The sequence below is a fragment of the Toxotes jaculatrix genome, chromosome 2, assembly GCF_017976425.1.
Source record: "Toxotes jaculatrix isolate fToxJac2 chromosome 2, fToxJac2.pri, whole genome shotgun sequence".
In the NCBI taxonomy this organism is placed as follows: Eukaryota; Metazoa; Chordata; class Actinopteri; family Toxotidae; genus Toxotes; species Toxotes jaculatrix.
This window is the reverse complement of record NC_054395.1, coordinates 26,351,245-26,373,841: the sequence shown is the minus strand read 5'-3', so window position 1 is coordinate 26,373,841 and position 22,597 is coordinate 26,351,245. Positions and strand designations below refer to the sequence as shown.

Genomic DNA, 22,597 nt, shown 5'->3' with positions numbered 1-22,597 from the left:
ACAGCACCACGGATCGAAAATGAAACAGGGAGCTATTAAGTATGTTTGGGGGTGAGTGAATGATGGTGTGGGAGTGTGAGAAAGAAAAAAAACAAGTGAGAACGAGAGAGAGAGCATAAAGTTCTTTCACATACTGAAAGATAACTTGGGGGTAGGCAGTGAATGAGTAAGAGTCAGTCTAGGAAGATTTATACATATGCAGTAGGTGTAATCTATACATATACGGGTGAGAGGAAAAAGGCTGGATGAAAAGCCTCCGAAAGTCCTATGGAGACTCCATTTGAATACTGAATGGGAGACTGGTGCTTGCATATGTCTGTAATTACAGTGTTTTTTGTGCAGGAGCACATGTGATTGCGAGAGCCAGTGCATTATGTCGGTACCTATGCAAATGAAAACTGAGGGAGCACGTGCATATGAGAGTGTGTGTGTGTGTCTGTGTGTCCCTGTGAGTGCCTGTCTGCATGTTTGTATTTACAAAGGCCTCGCACATCCCACGATTCTCAGCCTCGCCACAACACACACAGACAGGTGTGAGGACTGGAGGGAGCGAGAGCCCAGATTCTGGAGCATGGCCTCGCTAAGCAAATATTACTCTCTCCCAATTTCTGTCTCCCTCTCTCTCTCTCTCTCTCTCTGTGTCATTCAGTGTCTGTCTCTCTCTTGCGCTCTCTGTATTCTCTCTTTCCCACTGTGCCAAACACAGAGGGCCTCTTTGTTATTCAGAGTAGGAAATGCAACTGGAGCCAAATCTGGCCTGGTTTCTGTTTGATATCATTCCTCCTTTGTTCTTGCCGTCTCCCATCACCATGCGCTTGGCCGCAAACGGCATCAGCCAGACACACGGGAACAAGGGAAGCTTAGACAAGATAGATCTCGTGATGTCCTGGATGTCTGACTTCAAGTGCAGCTCGAGGTGACATTTAAGTTAACAATAAGATAAAGGTCAAATAGATGTTATCCACTGAACGCTAGTGCAAAAGGGCTGGTTCGAAGGTGGCTGCCGTGATTTCACAGTGGATAATGCCAGTAGATTACTGAAAAATACAGTGTGGTACCCATTACAGCACATTCTAAATTTATGCCCCTGAATAGAAAGAGGTTTCATCAGAGAATACCCTTAATACGATGCACATTAGTATGTGCAGTTCCATCCAGACTTACAAAATAAATGGCACGGGAGCAGGTCCAGGCTTTGAGGTTGGGAACATCACTGATCAAATTCTAAATAAATCCAATTCTAACTGAGCCAGAGTTAGATTTAAAAAAAAAAAAAAAACACGTAGTTTGACACATTTATGAAAAAAGGCTGAATGAGAGTGTGGCCAAACTAAACCGCAATCTAGTTACCCTGTCAGGTGTGACTATCAGCCTAACTATAGTTGTATCCTTGAACATGCAGGGCAACATGCCCAAAACATTTCAGTATGTGTGTGTGTGCGTCTGTCTGTCTGCTTCGATCCTCCCTAACCCCCGGAGAGAAAGACAGAAGAGTCGACATGCTGAATACTAATAATATTCACCAGCATCACTTCTCATTCAGATGACTTGCAGTTATGAGCTCAACATCAAAAGCTTGTTTCATCCGCGGAATAAGTGGGAATAAAGGATTTAATAAATATGGGAAACAGACTTTAGACTCAGTACAAACTCTTCTTTACTTGTGGAATTCACGCCGTGCCCTGCAACAGAGCCATCATCTCACTGTCAGATACATGCACATTTAATGTGTTTGAGCATGAACTTAGCAGATTGGAATTAATATCCCAGAGATATCCACAAAAAAACACACTTAAATACCAGTTGTACAATCAAAACATTTTGATGAAAATACTATCTAAACATTAATAAAAAAGAGATTTGAGATTTTAAATAATTTGACTCAGATATCTGTAGCAGGCCGTACTAAGAAATCAGCAGTAATACTGGTTGAAGCACTGAGCTATCACTGCTGATTGCATTAGACACTGTTATATTTTTACCCTCAGAGCAGGCAAGTGTCTGAAAACTGAGCAACTTTTCAGCTATTTCTCTTTTTTTTTCCCAGAGTGGAATAAAACAAATCATAAACAGCACGGTGATGTGTTAGTCACAGATGCTGGGGGGATAAAAAGCAACTGCAGTTTACAGTAAATGTGTTTGCTCCTCTCTTACTCTCTCTAGGCAATGGACACTATTGTCTAAATAACTCCTTCACACCATATCCGCCCACCGCGGTTCCTAACCTGTAAGCTCCGGCCAGCCAGTTGTTGAGTGTGTTAAAAGCAGAGATAAGGAGAGAGGACGGCAATCTATCACCTCACGCTGACAGCCTCGCACGTCGTCTGTCTCTAGGGCTGCCGCACTGCCACGCTCCCCTGCAGCTGCTCCTCCTCTCCTGCCGTCGCTTCTCCTCCTCTTTTCATCTCTTTTCTATCCTACCATGTTTTCCCCGTCCTCTCATCTCCTCGCCCCTTCTCTGTCCTTGTGTCTCCTTCCGCCCTCGTCTGCCTACTTAGTATGTCAGTTGCATTGATGGCTATCGGCCTCTTCCCACCTGCCCTGCAATGCTGTGTCACTTCATTAGACATGTGAAAGGATGACCTTGCACTCTGTCTCTCTTTTTCTCTTAGTGTCTCACTTTACTCTATCTGTCATACACTCCTCCAGCTCTCGCTTCTTTCCCTCATCCTCCCATCCTTTGCCTCAGCTAGCCAACCAGCATGTGCCCTTCATCTTTCTCTCTCTCTCTCTCTCTCTCTCTCTCTCTCTCTCTCTGTCTCTCTGACTCTTATTTCTTTCGTTCTCCCTGCCCTCATTGTTCTCCTTCATTATCAAATGCTGTCACAAAGTCCCCCGCTGTGCCACCTTGGTTATTTATAGCTAACAGAGGGTGGTGCTGGTGATGTTCAGAGGTGGGCCATCTTGGGCCCTGCCGGAGCACACACGCATTCACACACTTTTCCTGGCATTTAAACATATGAACACACACACTTAAACCATACCTCCTCCAGCTTTGCATGTATGTGTCTTCCCAACACCTACCTGTCTCTCAGACATGACGTAGAGGTAGTTGCGGTCAAGGGAGAAGGCCATATCTCGCAGGATAGGGCTGCCGTCCTTGATGACCGATATTGTCTCATACTGGACGCCACCGTAAGGAGGCCCGTCGACACGAATCTGAGAAACACAGAGCACACACAGGTCAGTGACTGCTATTTATATCAGTCTGACAGCAGGAATAGAAAAACAGATGAAGGATGATTGACAGGGATGACAGACGTGGGTCAAATAATATTTGCAAAACAATCTATCATTATCATCTGGATACTTGGAGATTGGTATGTGGGGGGGGGGGGGGGGGGGTAATCCATGAGGGCTGCTTGAACAGTGAACTAAAGAACTGAAAAAGGCAGAGGGATGATCACTTGACTTTCAAATACTTTGTTTTTAATTGCCACTAATGTGTGACACTCGTATTATTTGGTAAATGTCAGCCCTCTGCGATGCCATGTAGGATGGGGTTACAACAGCTGTTAAGAATAATTTGCTGATATTATTAGACCTTTGTGAAACCTTAGCTCTGTTTTTCTTTCCTCTTCCTCCTGATGAATGATGTATTACTGCAGTAAAGTTTCGAACATGAGGCCAAGACCACCTTACAACAAAAGCAGTGGAAAAGCATTCTAATGACTTATAGGAGGTACGTGACCCTCCCTGACCCGAGTGGGCCAAAGCCAGCCCTGTTTCTTCTTTATTCATCAGATTCTGCTGGCCGAATATATAACCAGGGCAGTTAATCTTGAGGGGTGGCATGGGTTTACTGATGCTGAGCGTGAGAGATGCCTCTGTGATGTCACATGTCACCAGGTCCTCCTCCACCCATGAAAGCTGATGGCTCTATCATGTGTCCATCCCCGTCTGCCTCCCTCCACCCAAACATTCATCTATCTATTCAGATGATGACAGCATCAAAGAGCAGCCAGGCTCTCTATAAAACATCACAGAGGGGAAAGTCAAGGTCATATGTCTGTCAACAGAAAGATGTAGTGTGTGGGTGGGAGGGTATGCGGGCAAATGTGTGCACACACAGACGCAAGCCTTTGTGTGTATGCATGTGTGCGTATGAATGCGTGTCAAACCGCTGGATGGTCAAGTAAGAGAAATGCGATGCAAGTTCACAAAAGGCCCCTTGAGCTTTGCCTTCAAAGCTTGAGGGTTAGCTGAGTACACGACAGCAGGCGGCACAGTTAAGGAGCAGAGCTCAAAGTGGTTGAGCCTTCCACGGCTGACCTACATTTGACCTTAGCTGGCTAATCCAAACACCGAAAAAAAAAAAGGACATATGTGAAAACCATATGTAGGAGGAGAAAGGCAGGATGTGGGGGCCGTGCCAGTCTTCATCTGGTTACTGACACTGCAGCGTGGAGGGAGACCTCAGCAAATATGCTCATCCATAAAGTATGTGGGTGCATGGCCAGACCAGCGTTGCTCTGTTCACTACTGTGTCAGTGTGGGTGTTGTGCGCGTGCATGCACGCGTTTATGTGTATGCACGCGTGGAGCAGTCTGTCATGCTTTGCTATGTGTCCTAGCAGGCTGCCACTAGGGATCACAAGATAACCCGACCTTCCCCCCCCTGCACGCCTGCAGTTCATCTGAATCAGATCGCTATCACGCAGCCTCTCGCCACCGTCCAGGGGCCTCTAAATTCACATACGGCCAGAAACACATATATTCACACACACACACACACAACTGTTTTAGAGTGTGTCCAAAACAAAACCTCTACTCTCCAGGCAGGGATGTAACACATGGTTACACACTACAACAAGGGTGCTAACATACTACGCCTAGCAAATACTAAACAGTGAAATGTCCTGTTAAGCAAACACGTTTAATCAGGAGCGCAGAACATGATGAATGGCCTTCCATTTTCCAGGTCCCCAATACCGTCTCTGTTCTTTTGTATATGCTTCTTTTTCAACAGCTTATAGCTCACACAGAGAAAACCGAATCAACACTACTGACACTCGAGCACTCCAGAGGCACTCACACCATCCCACCATGTGCACACAAACACACCCACAGCCAGTTGCTTTCCACATTAAGAAGCTGTTTTTCTATAGTGGCTGTAAATCTTGCAAAGTGTGTTACATTCACACATATGCAGACACAAACACACACCCACATTATTGTAAGGAAGCAAAGAAATGCACGCATGTGTGTGAGGTGGGTTAGTTGAATATGAAGTTCTTGAAAGGACAGGCTCACCTCTGAGTGGGCGGGTGAGACACAGAAAACGAGAGGAAAATGAAAACCCTGGACAAGTAAATGGAGAAACCAGAGCTTACTGGACCAAAAATAATTCTGTCAAAAACTCCATCTCTTTATCGCACTCCCTCCCACGCTACCGTTCTACAGTATCCACCACCTGAGTAAGTGACTCTCAGGTCCAAAACATCCATTTCCTCTGCATCGCTTTACTTCAGCCTTTAGCTGGATCTCTCAGGTACTTAAACCTACCCCCCCATCTGCCCCATTGACCCTGCAATATTTATCAGGCTGGACGAGAAGCCTGCTAACAGGTTGGATTCATACCCTCAAGCCCCTCTGACAATATTACTGCCCCTCTATTTTAGGAGGACCCATTCACCCCTGGTGCCCCGGAGAGCTGTCCTTGCTTTGGCCTGGTCTAACGTGGTCGCCCATTTCAACACCACAACCATTAGCTAACTTCACTCTATCACCAGCATCGAGGAGCCGCAACTGAGAAAAGTGAGGAAAGGGGGAAAAGGTGAAGATGGGTGAGAGTGTTGAAAAACATTCTACATGTACCCCCGGGGAACCACGGGCTGTGTAGCTAATATTTGTGAAAAGAAAAAATATAGAAAAATGATGATCAGAAGCTGAGGTTTTAGATTCACACACATAATATTGTCGGAGGAGCTTGAGGGTATGAATCAAACCTGTTAGCAGCCTTCTCATACTCATAATATCCACATGAGGCATGTAATATCCTTCATTTATAAACAAATCCAAACAGACATACACAGAACCACTGTGAAAGATGCCTAGAGAACTAAGGACAGAAATAAATGTCCCCAGGCGTCACTGAGTGGGAGGATTTCTTAATTAGCTAGCTATAAATCCTGGAGCACATGCAAGGCTGCCATATTTAGTTTTCAAAATCCAAACCACTTTCACCACTTACAAATAACTTTGGACCATATTTCCTTGACTGCACTATTGCAGTGTAATGTATATATCAGTATTTTTCAAATGCTCTTCCAAAGTGCATTTGTCCCATGTGTTTATAGCATTCCAAGAGCAAACTATCCCAGCTTTGTGTGTGTTTAGTTCTTTTTTTTGCTTAGTTAAATCAAAATTCAGTATTCAAGTATTATACAAGTTCAGTTATTGTTTAGTGATTTAATCTTTAGTTTTCTTGAATTAAATGTCAGGCGTCTTTTATTCTGACTTTCCATACTTACTGTGCTTTTCAGGAATTAAAGCAACCAAGTTAATCCAAGTACGGGTTGATTGCATTGGGTTGAATGTTTTGTTGATTATAATTTGTTTTATTTGTAATGGTATCATTAATTTTCTTGGCAAGTTTGAGAGGAATATTTTGTCCTTTTTTTGTACTCATGGAAGAGCAAAAGAACGAGACCCCCCCTGAGAGAAATATGGTTCTGCCGTAACTGACTGCAGATTGGAGGATCTATTTAAGGGGGGAGTTATCTGTCAGTTCAGATGGAAGGATGTCTGTGTAGCTTTGTGCATGTGATGTCAACTTTAGTTGGATTTGAGTTGTTTTTTTGTTTTTCTTTTCACTTAAGCCATTTTGGCAATTTAGTTGTTGTATTTCAATTTTCTGGAAAGCAACTACATTGGCTGCAGTGTAAACAAAACATTTTTTCCATTATCATTATTATTATTATTACTTGATTTCGAAGTTAAAATATTGACAAACTAAGTGTTATTAAAATATGTGTATTTCAGAATGTTTCATACTTTACTTATCTTTTTTAGAACTGAAGATGCTTTCAAATTCAAACACTTTTCTGAGACATTCATCATAAATGATGTATGAAATACTAATATTTTACCACTCATGAGAGAGGGCAAAGCTCCCAAGCTGCCACATCCTCCAAAAACAAATGGATTAAAAAAGGAACTTTTCTTTCTACGTACAAACTTTATGTGACAGCACCTAGTCAGGCATACGCGGGTGGGAGGTGGGGAGTTTGGCCAGCAGGGAAGCCATGGCAGCGGCATCAGAAGCCTCCCCTTGTGGCTACAAGGGCCTGTGCCAGTGGGGCGCTTTTGATCAGACCATGTAAGCACCCTGGAAAAACGTTTGAAGATTGACCAAGCTCCAATTCAAATTGCCCTTCTCCCTTTTTCTCTTTCTCTCTCTCCCTCACTTGGTCTCACTGGTTTTGAACAGTGTGCCAGACACTGGATCCCCAACCGTGTAAGTCTGTGTGAAGCAATTTGCTGAGTGAAAAGTGCTGAATAAATCCAGGGTAAAAGTGCATCAAATGAGTGTTTACAGTGCATTGTGGCTGCTGTTGCTCAGAGATAGAAGAAATAGAAAGGGCCAAAACTGCAGCAGCGTCTACAGACACCATTATGCAACGTATGCTAAATGCCAGGATGACCACTTTCCACACTGTACAATCCTACACTGTATGAGAAGCCACTGGAAAAAAACCCCCGCCAGAATTCAAATGCAGTTTTAAAAGGAAAACATTCTAAATATAAACACGTTTTACAAGAAAAACACTGTGAGGGATGATTTGCCGATCTACTGATTCGGTCTCTGTTTTACAGCTTGTCTCCAAGTGTTTGTTCAACATTAGCCACTCAATTTTTAAAGAATGTTTCTCCTTTAATGGTCACAGCTGCTAACCATTACCTGAGAGCTGCTTTCTTTTCAGATTTGGGAAAAAAAAAAAGCTATTTTCAAACCTTTGCCTTGAGGGAGGTTAGCGTTTCTGAAACAGGACGCACATGTCTACAGGTGGCTGCCAACACCAATACAGATACATCTGAGGGTGTACATTATTTTACCGCTGTATTTCAGCTGGCAGAGCAGACTGAAACCCACGCATGGGAACCTTTACCAAACCACACTGTGTGGCATACGCCACACTAACACCTTGAACAGGGATAGGATTAAGTCAAATTGTAGGGCTTCCACCTACACCTCGTACAAGAATAGTATAATGGGAGTTGATTTTAGGGAGATTGTGCTGTTACGGCTAAAACCCAGCTGTGCTCAAAGAGAGAGAGGGAGAGAGAGAAAAATAGAAAAAGAGAGTGGAGAGTGAAAGTTGAAATCTCTAAGTAACCTATCTCGCAGCTACAGTATCTCCTGCATCTGCGCTAATCCAGTTCAACTGTCTTGGGTGTTGAAGTGATAGGCATTGCCTTTATCTGCCTGATCCCACGCAAAGGATTAGATTCTACGACAGCACACCACCACCACACTCTTCCACTGTCTTTATACACTGACCCTTCTCAGAAACACCACTGAGGAGGCTCCGCTGAGGAAAGGGGGAGTCATGCTGATTGAAAAAGACACAGGTCAGAGGGATCTGACAATGACCATGATAAACCTTATCCAATCAGACCCAATTCCTCTGATGGGACCAATCGTGGCCTCAGTTAATGGCAGTGAATTTGATGTTGAGAGTGGTTGGTACCTTGGGCCAGATGACAGGTGACAGATTGATGACAGCATTTTAAGAGCCAGTGAAGCTTGTCAGGAGGCAGCCATGATTTTAAAGGCTTTTGTGACAGGAGGGTGTTCTCACCACATCAGTTCTGCATTTCAAGCTGAACTTACAGGAAAAAAGGGAAAGAAAAGACATTATACACATACAGTCCTTTCCTTTTAACCCCTCCAAACTGAACATTTATAGCTGCTATGCTGAAGGCAAAGGCAGAAGAATGGGCCTAACATTTTTTTGTAGTGTGGGAAGAAATCAGGTTAGCTGTATGTAAGTGTAAGTACATCATGTGAAGGGTGGCTCTGTTGTGTGAGCTGTACAGGTGACAGATCCGCTGTCCATCCCCCTGAAGATGAACTTATAATGCCCAGCCTACGATGAACACATTCCCTTTGGGCATGAGTTGGGACTGCATCAGGGCGAGTGGATTGGTAGTATGAGTCACTTCAGGTGGGGCGGGTTGGGGTGGGGTGAGGGGGATTCATCACCAACACGTCAGAAATCAGATACCAGCGAGACACACAAATTCATCCCTACATTTAACAAGAGAACAGAGGCACATATACATGAATGTATATCCATACTGTGCACACGACGACACAGCTCATGAAGTCACATAAATGAGCATTCTCTCTCTCTCTCTCTCTCACACACACACACACACACATAGCTACAAATCAACTGGCTGCATTCGACAGTTGGCAGAATACTGTGTACCAACCAGGCTCGCTATCTCTATCTATTCACATCTCTGTCCTGGAAACCCTGCTTGAAATGTAGCAGACTGCTATTGTATTTCTTTACTTCAGGTGGAATGGGTACAGGCTATTCAGCTGCCTATGTGTGTGCGTATGTCTCTCTCTCTCTCTCCCTCCTTCTCTCGCTTTCTTTCTCCGCGCACTGGGAGAAAACATGGAGCCTCTCTCCGCCTCGATAACGCATCTAATCCATCACCAGTGTCAGGCTGAAGAATTCTGGTGTCAGTAGCGAGCGGCATGTAGAAATGTGCCTGTGTATATGTGTGTGTGTGTGTGTGTGTGTGTGTGTGTGTGTGTGTGTGTGTGTGTGTGTGTGTGTGATGACTCCCACCAGCCCAGCATGCCATCTCTTTTGTTCCTGCTCCTGTTGTACAATATAAGCTCCCATAAGGCGTATGTTAGCCTGCCTGCCTATATGCGCTATGTGTCACTTCCCATCGGACAGACCGAGGCTGGAGAGGTCTCTCTGAGGTGATGGAGGTAAGGAACATGGGGGAAGACAGGAAGAGAGGGAAAATGGACAGATGTAGAGTTTGGAGAAAAGGTATGCGAGGGAAAAAAAAAAAAGAGAAAGTGGCTACAACAGAGCTGGAGGGGCGGAAGACAGAAACAGACACACATCAGCGAGAATGACTCCGGCCCTCACGTGTTAATTCTCTCTTTAACCTACTCACACGGTGGCACTATATCTGCTAAAATGACCCGCGCCTTAGTCACTACAAGGGGCAATTACTTCATATTTTTGGCCAGGCACCATAAAGCCTATTGATTTGCCTCTCCGCTCCACGTACAAAGCAGTTAACCCTCTCCTATACAACATCCTTTCTCATCTGTTTGGACAGAAATGCCGGAGACTGTACCCGACAAATCATACATGATAACCATTCAAACCCATTTTTTTTTGTATTATCATCACTTGTAAGTGAATATCAAAGAGCAAACATCCTATTAAATTGATTTCCAGTGAGTCTTAACAACCAATCTTACAACAGCTGTGTCTGTAATAGCTCTATCCAAGACTCATTCAATTCCATTTTAGCCCTGTAATATTGCCATCTCTCTCGGTCACATCTCACAACCCTAAACATGATTATATCAGCACTTTCCCCCGTTTGCCCCCGAGTCCAAATAGAAACCAGAGACCGCGGCATGCATTAGGGGTCTGTGGTGGGATGAGATCAGGCCTCAACTCTAATCAGCCCAAACACACATATTAAGCACAGCGGCACAATGCGAGGCCTATATTTAGCTCCACATTAAAACACTGAACAGTGGCCAGCGTGCTGGCGATGGACGCAGGCCAAGAAGGTTCAGAGGGAGCAAAAACAGAGGGATGTGGCGGGAGGGGTTTTCTGCTTAGCCCTCAAAAATAGGGTTTACCAGTATTGGAGAAGCCACTGTTTCTGCTTGAGTGGTGCTCGAACACTCAGAGAAAAATGATTTGTATATGCGAACTATATAGCTGACAACATAATAAGTTGTCCTTTATTAGCTGACCCGACTGAAGAAAGAGACAGAGGAACAGACGGAGCTAACAGAGAGAAAGATGAGGTGGATTAAACACGCACAACATGGAAGAGAAGGACGTCTTGAGGAGTAAGAATGAAAACTGGCAAAGTGTAAAGGGGAGGTGAGAAAAAGGAGTGAGCACTGTGGCTACTCCCAACAAGAACGCAGCAGCATTCACACATCAACCCTGGTGATGACAACTATTTAGGCCTACTGAGGTTTGATACACTGAAAGCACCACCAAAATATACAATACCAAGATAAAACGCATCCTTACACGATAATACTCACTTACACACACGCTCTCAGTTATATTAAACAATTCCATGTTATCAGCACAACAAATGCCTCTTCACAAAGGCCCGACTTCTAATAACAAGACTTGTCTCCAAGGAAAATTATGTTTCAGAGGTGAAGTTCTTACTATTATGATGTACGTGTTGAAGAGGAAATAAAAGCTATACTTATTTTATGTGATTAAATAAGCAAAGGACAAAGCAATCACACAACTATTACACGCAGTACACACAGCGAATGCACTGATGGTTAGACAAAAATCATTACAGGAATGTCAAACAGTCTGAACCAGCGGAAAATATCACACCTACTTTTTTTTCTCCCTCGGCATACTTCAAAGTAGATCACAAAGATATGTGAATCAAAAAGTATCTCAGAAAAGGTTCAGGTGAGGGACAAATTAGCTGAAATTGTTTCAATTTCTCCCACCGGATTTGTGAGATTTAAATGTGGGACAAGATTGGCAGGTAGAAGTGAGATGCTAGGAAATTATAGCCAGCGGGAGCCGCACGGCAAATGAGAAAATAAAAGTACTTCAATCAAGCTCACCTTTTACACCTGTAATGTGTGTGAGCTCAAATAACCTCCCTATATGTTTCCTGCTGTGGTTGATATTACTGAGACGTACTTGCCATAGGTGATTGAGCATGCTATTGATGAATGTATAATATTGCTATAAGGCTTAGACACTCAGTGAAGTCTTCATCAAGACTGCATTAATGTGGACCCTCTTTGACACGTGCTGGACCTATTACAGATAAGCACATGGCATGTAATGAGACACGCGTGTGAAGGAGCCTGGGGAGAAGCAGAGGACGTAAAGAAAGAAGGGAAATGTTGAGGTAGAAAAAGGGGAGATACACAGTTGCAAGAACACACCAGGCTTGGTGCTTGGTGCAATTATCTAGTCAGCCAATCACGTGGCAGCAGTAAAATGAATAAAATCATGCAGACACAGGTCAGGAGCTTCAGTTAATGTTCACATCACAAACCAGATTGGGAAAAAAATTGTGTCTCAGCGACTTGAATATTTCTGAAAATGCTGATCTCCCTGGCTTTTCACACACAACAGTCTCTATAGTTTATTCAGAACAGTGCCAAAATAAAACACAAAAAAAAAAATAAAATCCAGAGAGCAGTTCTGCGGATGGAAACGCCTTGCTGATGAGGGAGGTCAGAGGAGAATGGCCAGACTGTTTGGAGCTGACAGAGAGGCTCTGGTAACTCAGTTAACCACTCTTTACAACTTGTGGCGAGCAGAAAAGCGTCTCAGAATGAACAACACGTCCAGCCTTGAGGTGGATGGGCTAGAACAGCAGAAGACCACGCCAGATTCCACCACTGTCAGCGAATGGACACAAACCTGAAGCTGCAGTGAGCACAAGCTCACAAAAACCTGTCTGTGCTCCCATTAAATTGCTCGATGAGTGTATATAACATAGTAACATGGATATATAGAGAGAAAGAGAGAGATCACACCCAGGAGCAGGATAATGTTGAAGTGGTAATCTGCAGGATCTATATTCCTGTTTATTTTTGGCATCATCCTTGATGAGTCAATAAGTCACTGCTGTGGTATTTTTGCACTGCTTGTGTGCATCTTGTGCTCCGAGTTATTTTTCTTTCGATCCGCTACTGAAATTTCCATAAAATCTAGTCCTTCTCTATAAGTTCCTGATTCCATATAATCCCAAATGCTGCTGCTTATCGCATACAAACTACAACATGTGTGCCGCAGGAATTTTCACACACAAAAAAAAAAAAAACACCTGTGTTTACCATGTGAACACATAATTAGCTTAGTTTAGAGGAGGGAGGAGGGATATTGAGGTAATAGCTGGTTCAGATAGGCCTGGGGGGTCAGGTGAGGGGGCCTATTACTCCTTTACATGACATCCCACCAATACCATAAAAACATCTCATACCACATATAGCTCCATAGAGACAGATGTCACAACCTTTCACCTCCTACTACTTCTAACCTACCAAGTTCCCAGCAGCCCCTGGATAATTAGAGCTCCTCCTGTTGGTTTCCACAAAGAGACAAGGGTAAGACAGACACCGCACTGTGAACCTTTAACCTCTGCTGACCAAAAGAAAAAAGTAAGAGGGGGGGATAAGAAAGTAGGATGACTATGAGGGACAAGGGTTATCCAATCAGTCGTCTGCAGGGAGACACTGATGCTACTGATGAGTTGTGGGGAGGGGGCTGGACTGTCTGACCCCATTCAACATGCTCACAAGAAAAGCAGGCCAAAACCCCTGTGCTGGACAAGGGTTGCCATGGCAACCTCTCTCCCCTTGGGCAAAGGATCAGCAGGGAATCAACTGAAAGTGTGTGTTTGCGTGAATATGTGTGTGTGTGTGTGAATGTGTATAGATGTGCTTGAGATATAAAAAAACTATTATGTAATCACTATTGTTCGGGCCATCTTTGGCTCAGGATGAACTGGTTAAGAGAATGCGCTGATCATTTTTAGTCTCGGTCCTTTAGGTTGTTTCAGTGTTGATTTTCCCCCAGTGAGAATATGTGGTAACTTCAACTTGCCAGGAAAGAGCAGCATTCCAGCACAAACACACTCTCAGACTGAAAACAGGATATGTTGGGTCACGGCTCCAGTTAAACCTGATTTATCTCTGCAGGTTAATGGCTTTTGGTGCAGTTACAACACCAACACTGTGACCTTGGTATCAACCCAGACATTTATTTTGTTTCCTACGCTGAAACAAAGGGCTTTCTTCACATTTTCCATTTCGGATTTACATAGTTACTCTAGAATTTGGTCTGAAAACATAATGCTGATAATGACAGGGCTGACTATCAACTAGGGAACGTACACAAATGCAGGTATAAAATAATACAAATTACTGCTTTAACGAAATAAGGAACATTTACTTGAAACAATTCTGTAATTCCACATTTATATCTACATGCTGTTTTATTGTTTATTGAGTACTTGGATAAATTGTATTTGGATGCTGTGGCAACATTGTTTTTCGAAAATGATTTAAAAGACACACATGATATCATCATGTTTACATATTCCACCTTACTAATTACACTCTTTTCATTTATCTGAAATGACTGAGTTATGAAAATCTTTTTAAAGCACTCAATTTTTGAATTTGATTGCAACTTTCCCTATCTGCTATGGAAGAATGATATCAGAAAAAAAACAGCCTACTTTATGGTGATGAAATTGGCTCCTAAATAATGTCACCTGCACAGAATATGGTTTACATGGTTTAAGAAACAATAATTCGACGAGTAAGCCTTTATTAGATTTATTTTATTATCATGCATATTAATGACAATGCGTGCGTGCGCGTCTGTGCGTGAGTCTGCGTGGCCTAATTATCCAGCCGATGAAATCGATGTACTTGGCATTAAATGTCTTTGAGGGCAATGCACATGAAAAGCAAATCACTAATTGAATTAAAAAATAGCTTTACTGTACATAAAGAATCCAGCCGAGCCGACAGTCTAGACGACATTTATACCTCCGCTCTGTAAAGTATGTTCGAGCGAGCATGTGTAATGCTGTCTGCACATAAAACACACTAATGACTTTCAGGCATATTTGTTCTGTGTGAGAGCAGCAAACAAGGGCTTGATTCATTAGTCTGCTAATTAGAAAACACTGTGAAGAATGACTTATGGTCTTGTGTTCTCAACATTTCTATGCACATTTATGACATTTACTGCGAGCAACACAAACACACAATGAGACGGTCACATGCTTGTACACACAGACTCCAATGACTGCAGCTGTGTATCCCTGTTTCCACGTTGTACATGCAAAACAGCAACAGGCCTGCATCTTCCTGTAGACCAGGGGATCAGAGATACTCATCAGTAGAGACATGTGTTGGTGACAGAGTATCTTCCTTTATCCCCCAAACACTCAGACACAAACAAACCCACACACAGACACACACTCTCCCCCATGCCCTCTCATCCCCTCATAACTCATACACATGCTCTGAAGCGGCGGGAGGGGAAAATGCTGTGTATGCAGAATAGAAGGAGCAGCATACACTCAGGTCAGAGTAAGTTGAAAAAGAAGGAGAGAGACAGAGACAGAGAAGGTGGAGAGGAATGTGTGTGTGTGTGTCTGTGTGTACACTGTGTGTGATGCAAGCACATTTTGTAGTCTATGAATCTTCACTAAAGCTCTTTAAAATTGCCCACCAATCTTGCATCAGGATTTAATGCCTGCTTCTCTCCAGAAGGAATAGACCAGCCAGTTAAAGTATGCTAATTCAGTGGCACTAAATACACTGCTTTAAATGTCAACCTTCCATTATTACACACACTTTGCCTGCCTCAGGCCCGGCGCAGAATCGTAAACACACACACACACACCGACACACAAACACAGACAGCACACATGTACACGCGCATCCACAAATCAGGCCCCTGCAAGGACACAAGGAGTATAAAGACTTATAGATCACAACCACTTTATAAAATCAATATCCGAATGAACAAAGGACATTTGCCACAAAGGTGCATTATTAAAGCAGCGTTTAGCTATTAGAAAGGAGAATGAGGCAGGAATAGAAAGATACAGTATAGAGAAAAGGAGATTAAAAAAGAAGAGAATAAGACGTCTGAAGATTCTCAGCCAGGTAATGGTGTTTTTAAGTGTCATACAAAGACCTATGAAGACTTGCTTGAGGTTCTTGAAGGTTGAGGTCACGTGACTGAACAAGTCACACGTGACCTCAACGGCTCTCAAGGTGTTAACGACCCCACAAAAGGTTAAATGCCTGGGACACCCCACCAGTCAGTTGACTGAACAACTGAAGAAGCCTCTCGGGTGACGGGGCATCAAGAACCTCAAGCAAGTCCAGCTGCCTTCATACAGCACTTAGAAAGAGAACAAGACAGACTAGAACCCCCTTCATACAGCCCGTTAAAGGTGGGAGGTGGGAATGTTGCGCCTTTATTCCGCCTTGCCATTCTGTACAAAAGAATCGAACACGGTATGGGGGGGCGTACTGTTGTTCTGCCTTTAAGCTGGCAGCAGAGGTAGTCACAGACCCAAATCAATGTCTGTGTGAAAGGGAGAGTCAGCACTGAGCGACGGACGCCAACGCCGCTGTGTTACACGTCACGCCTCTGATTCTGGAACATGGGCATACTATCTAAATCTCGCACTGGGGTGGCGTTACACCGGCTTTGTTTGGTTCAGTGCAAACCAACAAAGCTAGCATGGCGACGGGTCTTCCTGACGGCGATAAAGTGGGATCTTTGTTTGAAAGGGGCTAAAGATGTAGACACGAAGGGTAACAATGAGAGCTGGAGACAGAGGGGTACAGCCCAATTCAGAGCCAGAGTGTAGCTACAGCAAGCAAAAAAGCAATCAGCCTGCAAACAGCCAGCAAGATGCCTGACACTCCTCCCCAACCAAGGGTGACAGCACCATTAATTCTATTAACCCTATTAGTATTCCATCCTCATCGCCTCACTGGGTCAATACACACCTCCATCACACTGCAAAGCCTCTGCTTCCCTCTTCCATATGCAAAGGGAACGGGGAGGAGTGGAGGGTTCAGGGATGAATGGGTAAATAGGAGCCCAGACAGTGGCACTTTCCCTGCTCAGGGGGTGCAGACCGTGATGGCCAGCCAGCTCTGTCAGACCATCTCTGTCTATGACACTAACACCGACAGACACACAGTGCCATGTGGCAATCAGGTAGGGACCGAGGAAGAGCAGCGATGTTTACAAGCTCTCCAATTTGTCTACAAGTCACATTTGGGAAATAGGTAAAGGCGGTATCTTTAAAGTTTTAGCGTACCAGCACTCATACAGCGTAGTTGCCCTATGAAGGTTTTGCATCATGGCTAATTTATCAGGGATTGGCTGCTGGTGTGAACACCCATAACGAATTTTCTCATTCTTACTATCCTAATATCAGTGCTTAAGATGTTAATGCTTATAAATTAAGATAATTTATTCGAAGACTTTCAGGATGAATGAAAGATGAAAAATAATGACATTAACACATCTTCTTTCTGCAAACAGGATGGTTTAGCATAAAGCTGCTCTGTTGGCAAACTAAGATGAGGTGAGGTGTATCTGGCAGCCAAAAGACAGCCCTCTCCTCCCATCTTGTTCCCCTCTCCTCCCCATCCGCCTACAGCTCAGGGTGTGTGAGTGAGGCTGCCAACAGACACTAGAGAACCAAGTATGTAGGACAGCGCCATTAGGACATTAGTGCCGGTCAGCAGCCAGCAAGTTTGTGTGTGTGTGTGTGAGTGGAGAAGAAATCGGGGATGTGCAATAACACCATGGGGAAGGAGATGCAATCTGATGCTGTGCGTGATTGATACATGTTCTAAGGATCTCAAAATTAGACAGGAAGCAGCACGGTGCCCCCAGCTCATCAGTTACTGCATGCTGGGGAGTAATAGCATGTATCTGTATAATACTTTAATGTGGGAGCAACAATATAAGGGTAAATCAGTGTCTCTCTTTATTCAGCAATGCAAATAACTGCAAGGAATTAAACCAACAACCCCATAGCCTTTATTCTTTCCTGCCCAAACAGCACAGCTACCACACTCACACTCTCCCCCTATGCTGTAGCCTTGAGCTACAGTGAGAGTCAAAGTATAAAGGGTTGTGACAGCTCTTCCTTTCCCTCTCCTTTCACAAATACAGTAGAGCTGCAGCACTGAGGGGGCCATCTCCACTGTGTCTGCAGCTGAGAGAGGGAGCGAGCATGATCTTTCCTGCTGTCTGGCCTGACTGATTCATGCCCATATTACCTGAGGGATTAGCTATTTCCTCTGTATAAATCCACTTTTGTGAGGTAATGTCTAGCATTAGCAGCGGGGGCCGTAGAGGGTTTTGTTACACTAAAAATCTTCTGCCAAAAAGCATACAAGATTACCGTGAAATCCAAAAAGGAGGAATGTTACAGTATACTGTCATTTTCTCTTACTCTTGCTCTATCACGACTCAGCCAGATTTAGGATGAGATCATTCTCCTAAGAGGAAATGTTCATCAACTTTCACACATTTACGCTTTCAATTTTATATTTTAGGGCTCAGTGTAATTGATACCTTGATTTGAATGCAGCATTCAAATATGAGCTAAGCTGGCAGATCAGGTACAGTGTCCTTTATTGTCTTTAATTAGCCAACGAAAATAAGCGGTGAGACCCACATCAAACTTGTTTTTTTTCTTTTTCACGAGCTGACCACAGACTCCGGCCAGACGGCTCCATGTTTGGGTACCTCGGTCCAGATCCCCCCATAACTCTCTGGCTTCCTGTTATCCCACGACTGGGCTTTCTGTCTCTTTGTGGAAAAACACATCTCTTTTCTTTCCCACTTTCTCTCCACGTCTCCCCTCCGTGTTCTTCTTACTGTAAAAACCACATAAATGTTTGGGTCAACAAAAACCTAGCAGCTTGTTTTTCCATCTTTGAATGCAAAGGTGGGGTGGGCATGGAGGCCTTGTGGGAAGGATTCATAGCAAGTTGATATAGTGCGTCTACACCCCCCCCCCCCCCCACCCCCCCCAACCGCTGCTTACACTCTCTTTGTTCCCCTACAACAACAGGCTAAATAACTGTGTCCATATGTGGGAAGTAACTACGGAGAGGAGAAAGAGGAGGAGGAGGAGGAGGAGGGGGCGTTTGGTTAGTTAACGGTTTCTGGCAGACCCAGGGAGGTATTTTCCCCATCTTAGAGGGGGCAGACAGTGGATACCCCCTTGAGGCACGCACAGACACACATACACACACCCTCCCTGAAGGAACTGTTAAAAAAGAAAGGTCATAGTGCATTACACGTGAGTCATGAGGACAACAGTAATGTACTTGATTCACTGTTCCACCTAGCATGGAGTGTGAGAGAAAACAGAGGGACAGAAAACTGCAGATGGCAAGAAGAATAGTGTACTTATCACGCTCTGTTGTGTTACAGTACACAGGCCAGAATAAACAGTGCTGGGATCGGTTTCGGCTGGGTACAGAATATCCCACAGTACCTGAGAAGGGGAAGGAAACCAATCTGGGTTCTGTGCCGTCTGAGCAGCCAAAGGTTTTAGCACCATGTACATAAACCCCATTAGGGTTTAGAGCTCACTATGTAAACAGTGAAGCACCGGTTATTTCACTTTGGTTATTTTACACAACAGAGAAAAGGGTTAAAGCTTTGCTGTTGGGATGTTATAAATCGTGTGTTGTCCCACGAGGATTGCTTGTGTATATGTAGAGCCCAGGGTGTTAATGCAGAGCTGCAGATGTCATATGTTCTTTCAAGCAGGTGTAAAGCCATCAGTGGGTAGGGGTGTGGGGAGGTTGTTTGAGGTCAAAGGTCAGTAAATCCCTTTATAAGCTATTTCATGTGAAAAGGGAACGGAGTGTGTTGGAGGGTCAAGAGGAAACATTAATGGGGCGGCCATGGTATCATGAACTTCCTGGTGGATATAAAGTTAATCCCTCAGATTTAGCCAACAGTGTGCCTTTAACCAGATTACCTCACAATAATCGGCTAAACATCATCGCAAAGAATTCAGTTTGATGTCTAGCCATAATAGTTTCATGACATCAAGCAATCCTCTCATTCTATATAAATTACAGCGTCTAATCTACAGTGTATACGTAGGTCGCAGACATCAGCAAAGCCAGGATCACCTACTGTAATCCTCTGGGTGCAGCACAATAGGGAATCATAATCTCAATTCCTTACAAAGGCATGGAGCTGGTGCAGAGCAGATGACGAGTGTGTGTGTGTGTGTGTGTGTGCGCGTAAACGTTCATACATGCATAAATGGTTTTCAGTCTCTTGGGTGTCTCTTGGTCTGTGCCCCTCCACTGAACACATGTGTGAGGGGTGAGGCTGAGGGGTGCTGAGGCCAGACAGAGGCAGAAGGGTTCAGGGATGGGTGTGAGGAATGCAGAGTCCTGAGGGCAATGGCGAGGATGGATTGGGGTGAACAGACAGGCAACGACATGTAAAGATAGGAACCCCCCAACCAGAGCTCCCCCCATATGATCCCCCTCATACACCTCATCTGTCTGCCTCACACTTTCCATTTATTTATTCTCCCTTTCTCTTAATGCTTGGGTAATGCCAGCGAAAAGGCAAATGACTATAAATGGTGCATTCGTTTGCCATCTGAATGCGTGTGCCTGATCGTGCGTACCTGCACGTGTCTGCACTTGTGTCTGTGTGTGTGCATGTAAGGGATCCAATGGTGTCTATGCTAACAGGGCAGAAGCAAAACTGGAGGATGGGAGGGTACTGGGTGAGGAGGGCGGGGAAGATGGTCACACACCAGCAGTTGTGTGAAGCCCTGCCGTCCCTACTTCCTGCCAGAGATTGGTCTGAGGGGAGGCCCTCCATAATTCAATAACAATAATCCCCAATGAAAGCCCAATAAAGCGGGCCGCTGTGGGGTGGAACTAACTGGCTGTGCCCCTCCTCCTTCTCCAAACCATCCGTCCATCACTGATTGGGGAGAGACTGGGATGGCGAAATGGGGTAGTGGGGCGGGGGTCTGGGGAACAGGCCCAGCTGACACGCCGCCTGCAGCCGGCAGCCAGGCAGACAGACAGAGACAGGGATCCTGTCTATCCCTACCTCCCTCCTATCTAACCCTGCTCACCCTCCCTCCTGTCGATCCCCAGCCCACCTCACCCCAGTCTGCCCCCCTGCAGAGTGCAGCTGCCTCCCATAGTTCCCCGGATGACTGAGCGGCCGTGACCGCTAGCTTGGCCTGCAACCCGCCACACAGACACACAACATCACACACACACACAACTGACAACTAAACAGACTGGGGTATAGCGAAGCGTGTCTCAGTAGGGGTCACCTATCGATCACGTTTTGGTCAAATCAATCACCTGTCCTTTAATGCGGCGTGACGGCTGATTGGCCTCTGGAATCCATAACATTATTATTTACGACGGTAATATTCCACACTGTCATGACCCCTCTGAAGCCCCCTGCAATACACTGAAGGTGATAAACTCACAAAATATGTTCTTACAGTTTAACAGCAGAGTGCATCAGTGCCCAGACGCATGATGTGTGTCTCTTTGTGTGTTAAGTCTCTGTGTCTATGTGAATGATTATGACTTCATTAAGAGCTTATCCTGGTTTATACTTGCATTAAGACGACCTGAGCCGTTGCTGTACGTGATGCACGGTATTGTTTGGCTATCCATTTGGTTGCTCGGTCAACCAGTGCCTGAGCAGGCCCTTTAGAGGTATTCTACTACGACGACACACACAATACAGTAAGTGGCTTAGATGAGACCAAATTGTCTCTAATGCCTTCATAAGGCCTAGAGATGTAATACGGCTGACAACAAAGAGTAACTAAGGTATAAGAATGTACTAATTAAAGTTAATTAAAGCATGGGAGTTTCTCATCTGTGTTACGCCTTTGATCTTTCAGAAACAGCTAATTTGTTGTTTCACACAGTGAGTGTGTGTGTGCTGCAGTACATACAGTGGAACTGGAAAATGTACTGCTTTTCTGTATTTTTTTAAATTTCTTTCCACTGGAAACTGAAACAAATGGAAATGATACTGATCATTAAATTTACTGAAAATCTGTCCATGGACATTTTTATTAATAAACAAGACAAGGTCAAAACCTAGTAAACCTAGACCGTATATGGTTGATGTGTGAAACTGACAATGTAGTTTAAAACTGTTGTGGAACGGCTACTTTCAGTGGAGAGTAGCTAAAGCCTGCTCCAAAAGTCACTAAATGTCTCTGCATTTGCTTATTAGCATATCCATGCCGTTACTGCGTCGTATTTGCATTCTGCCAAATGTCGGCCAGCGTCAGCACTTTGTCTTTTGTCACTTTGCTTCTCTCCGACTCTCTGTGCTCAGTAATTTTAATACAACTGACAGTGACTCCAGAATGCAGCCAAAGTTTGTCCATAAAGTCGTCAGACTTGTTGCTAGGTGCTTTTTTGGAAAAAAAAAAAAAGTTGCTAAAGGAAAAGTCTGTAAATCGAGCAACACTGCCTGTTAACCGCCGCCCTGATGACGAAATACAAACTGTTCGCGCCAATTCGTTTTGAAAGAGCAACGGCCAATTGGGAAACTTCAACACTTGGCTGGCTGACCAATGGTGTAACTTTGTCAGTCAGTCAGTCAGTCTGTCTGTCAGTCACAGACTACTGTGAAAAAAAAGAGGAACTATGTGTATCTTAAATGTCAAACTTTCTCACAAGCTATTTGTTAGCATGAGTCTACAACCCTGGGCAGATGTCTTTCATAAATTAAACAAGAACTTTGGTATTTGGCTGCGGTTTATTCTTAGCTGGC

The 22,597-nt window shown here is 44.3% G+C and overlaps 1 protein-coding gene across 1 annotated transcript in view; it reads right to left on the bottom strand.

The window, feature by feature from the left end:
• plxna2 (plexin A2) overlaps positions 1 to 22,597 on the bottom strand; it is a 164,462-nt gene that overhangs the window by 93,608 nt on the left and 48,257 nt on the right. Inside the window, exon 4 of the mRNA XM_041050953.1 lies at positions 3,025 to 3,159. Within this exon, the coding sequence (XP_040906887.1) occupies positions 3,025 to 3,159 (135 nt within the window). The remainder of the gene's footprint in view (positions 1 to 3,024; positions 3,160 to 22,597) is intronic.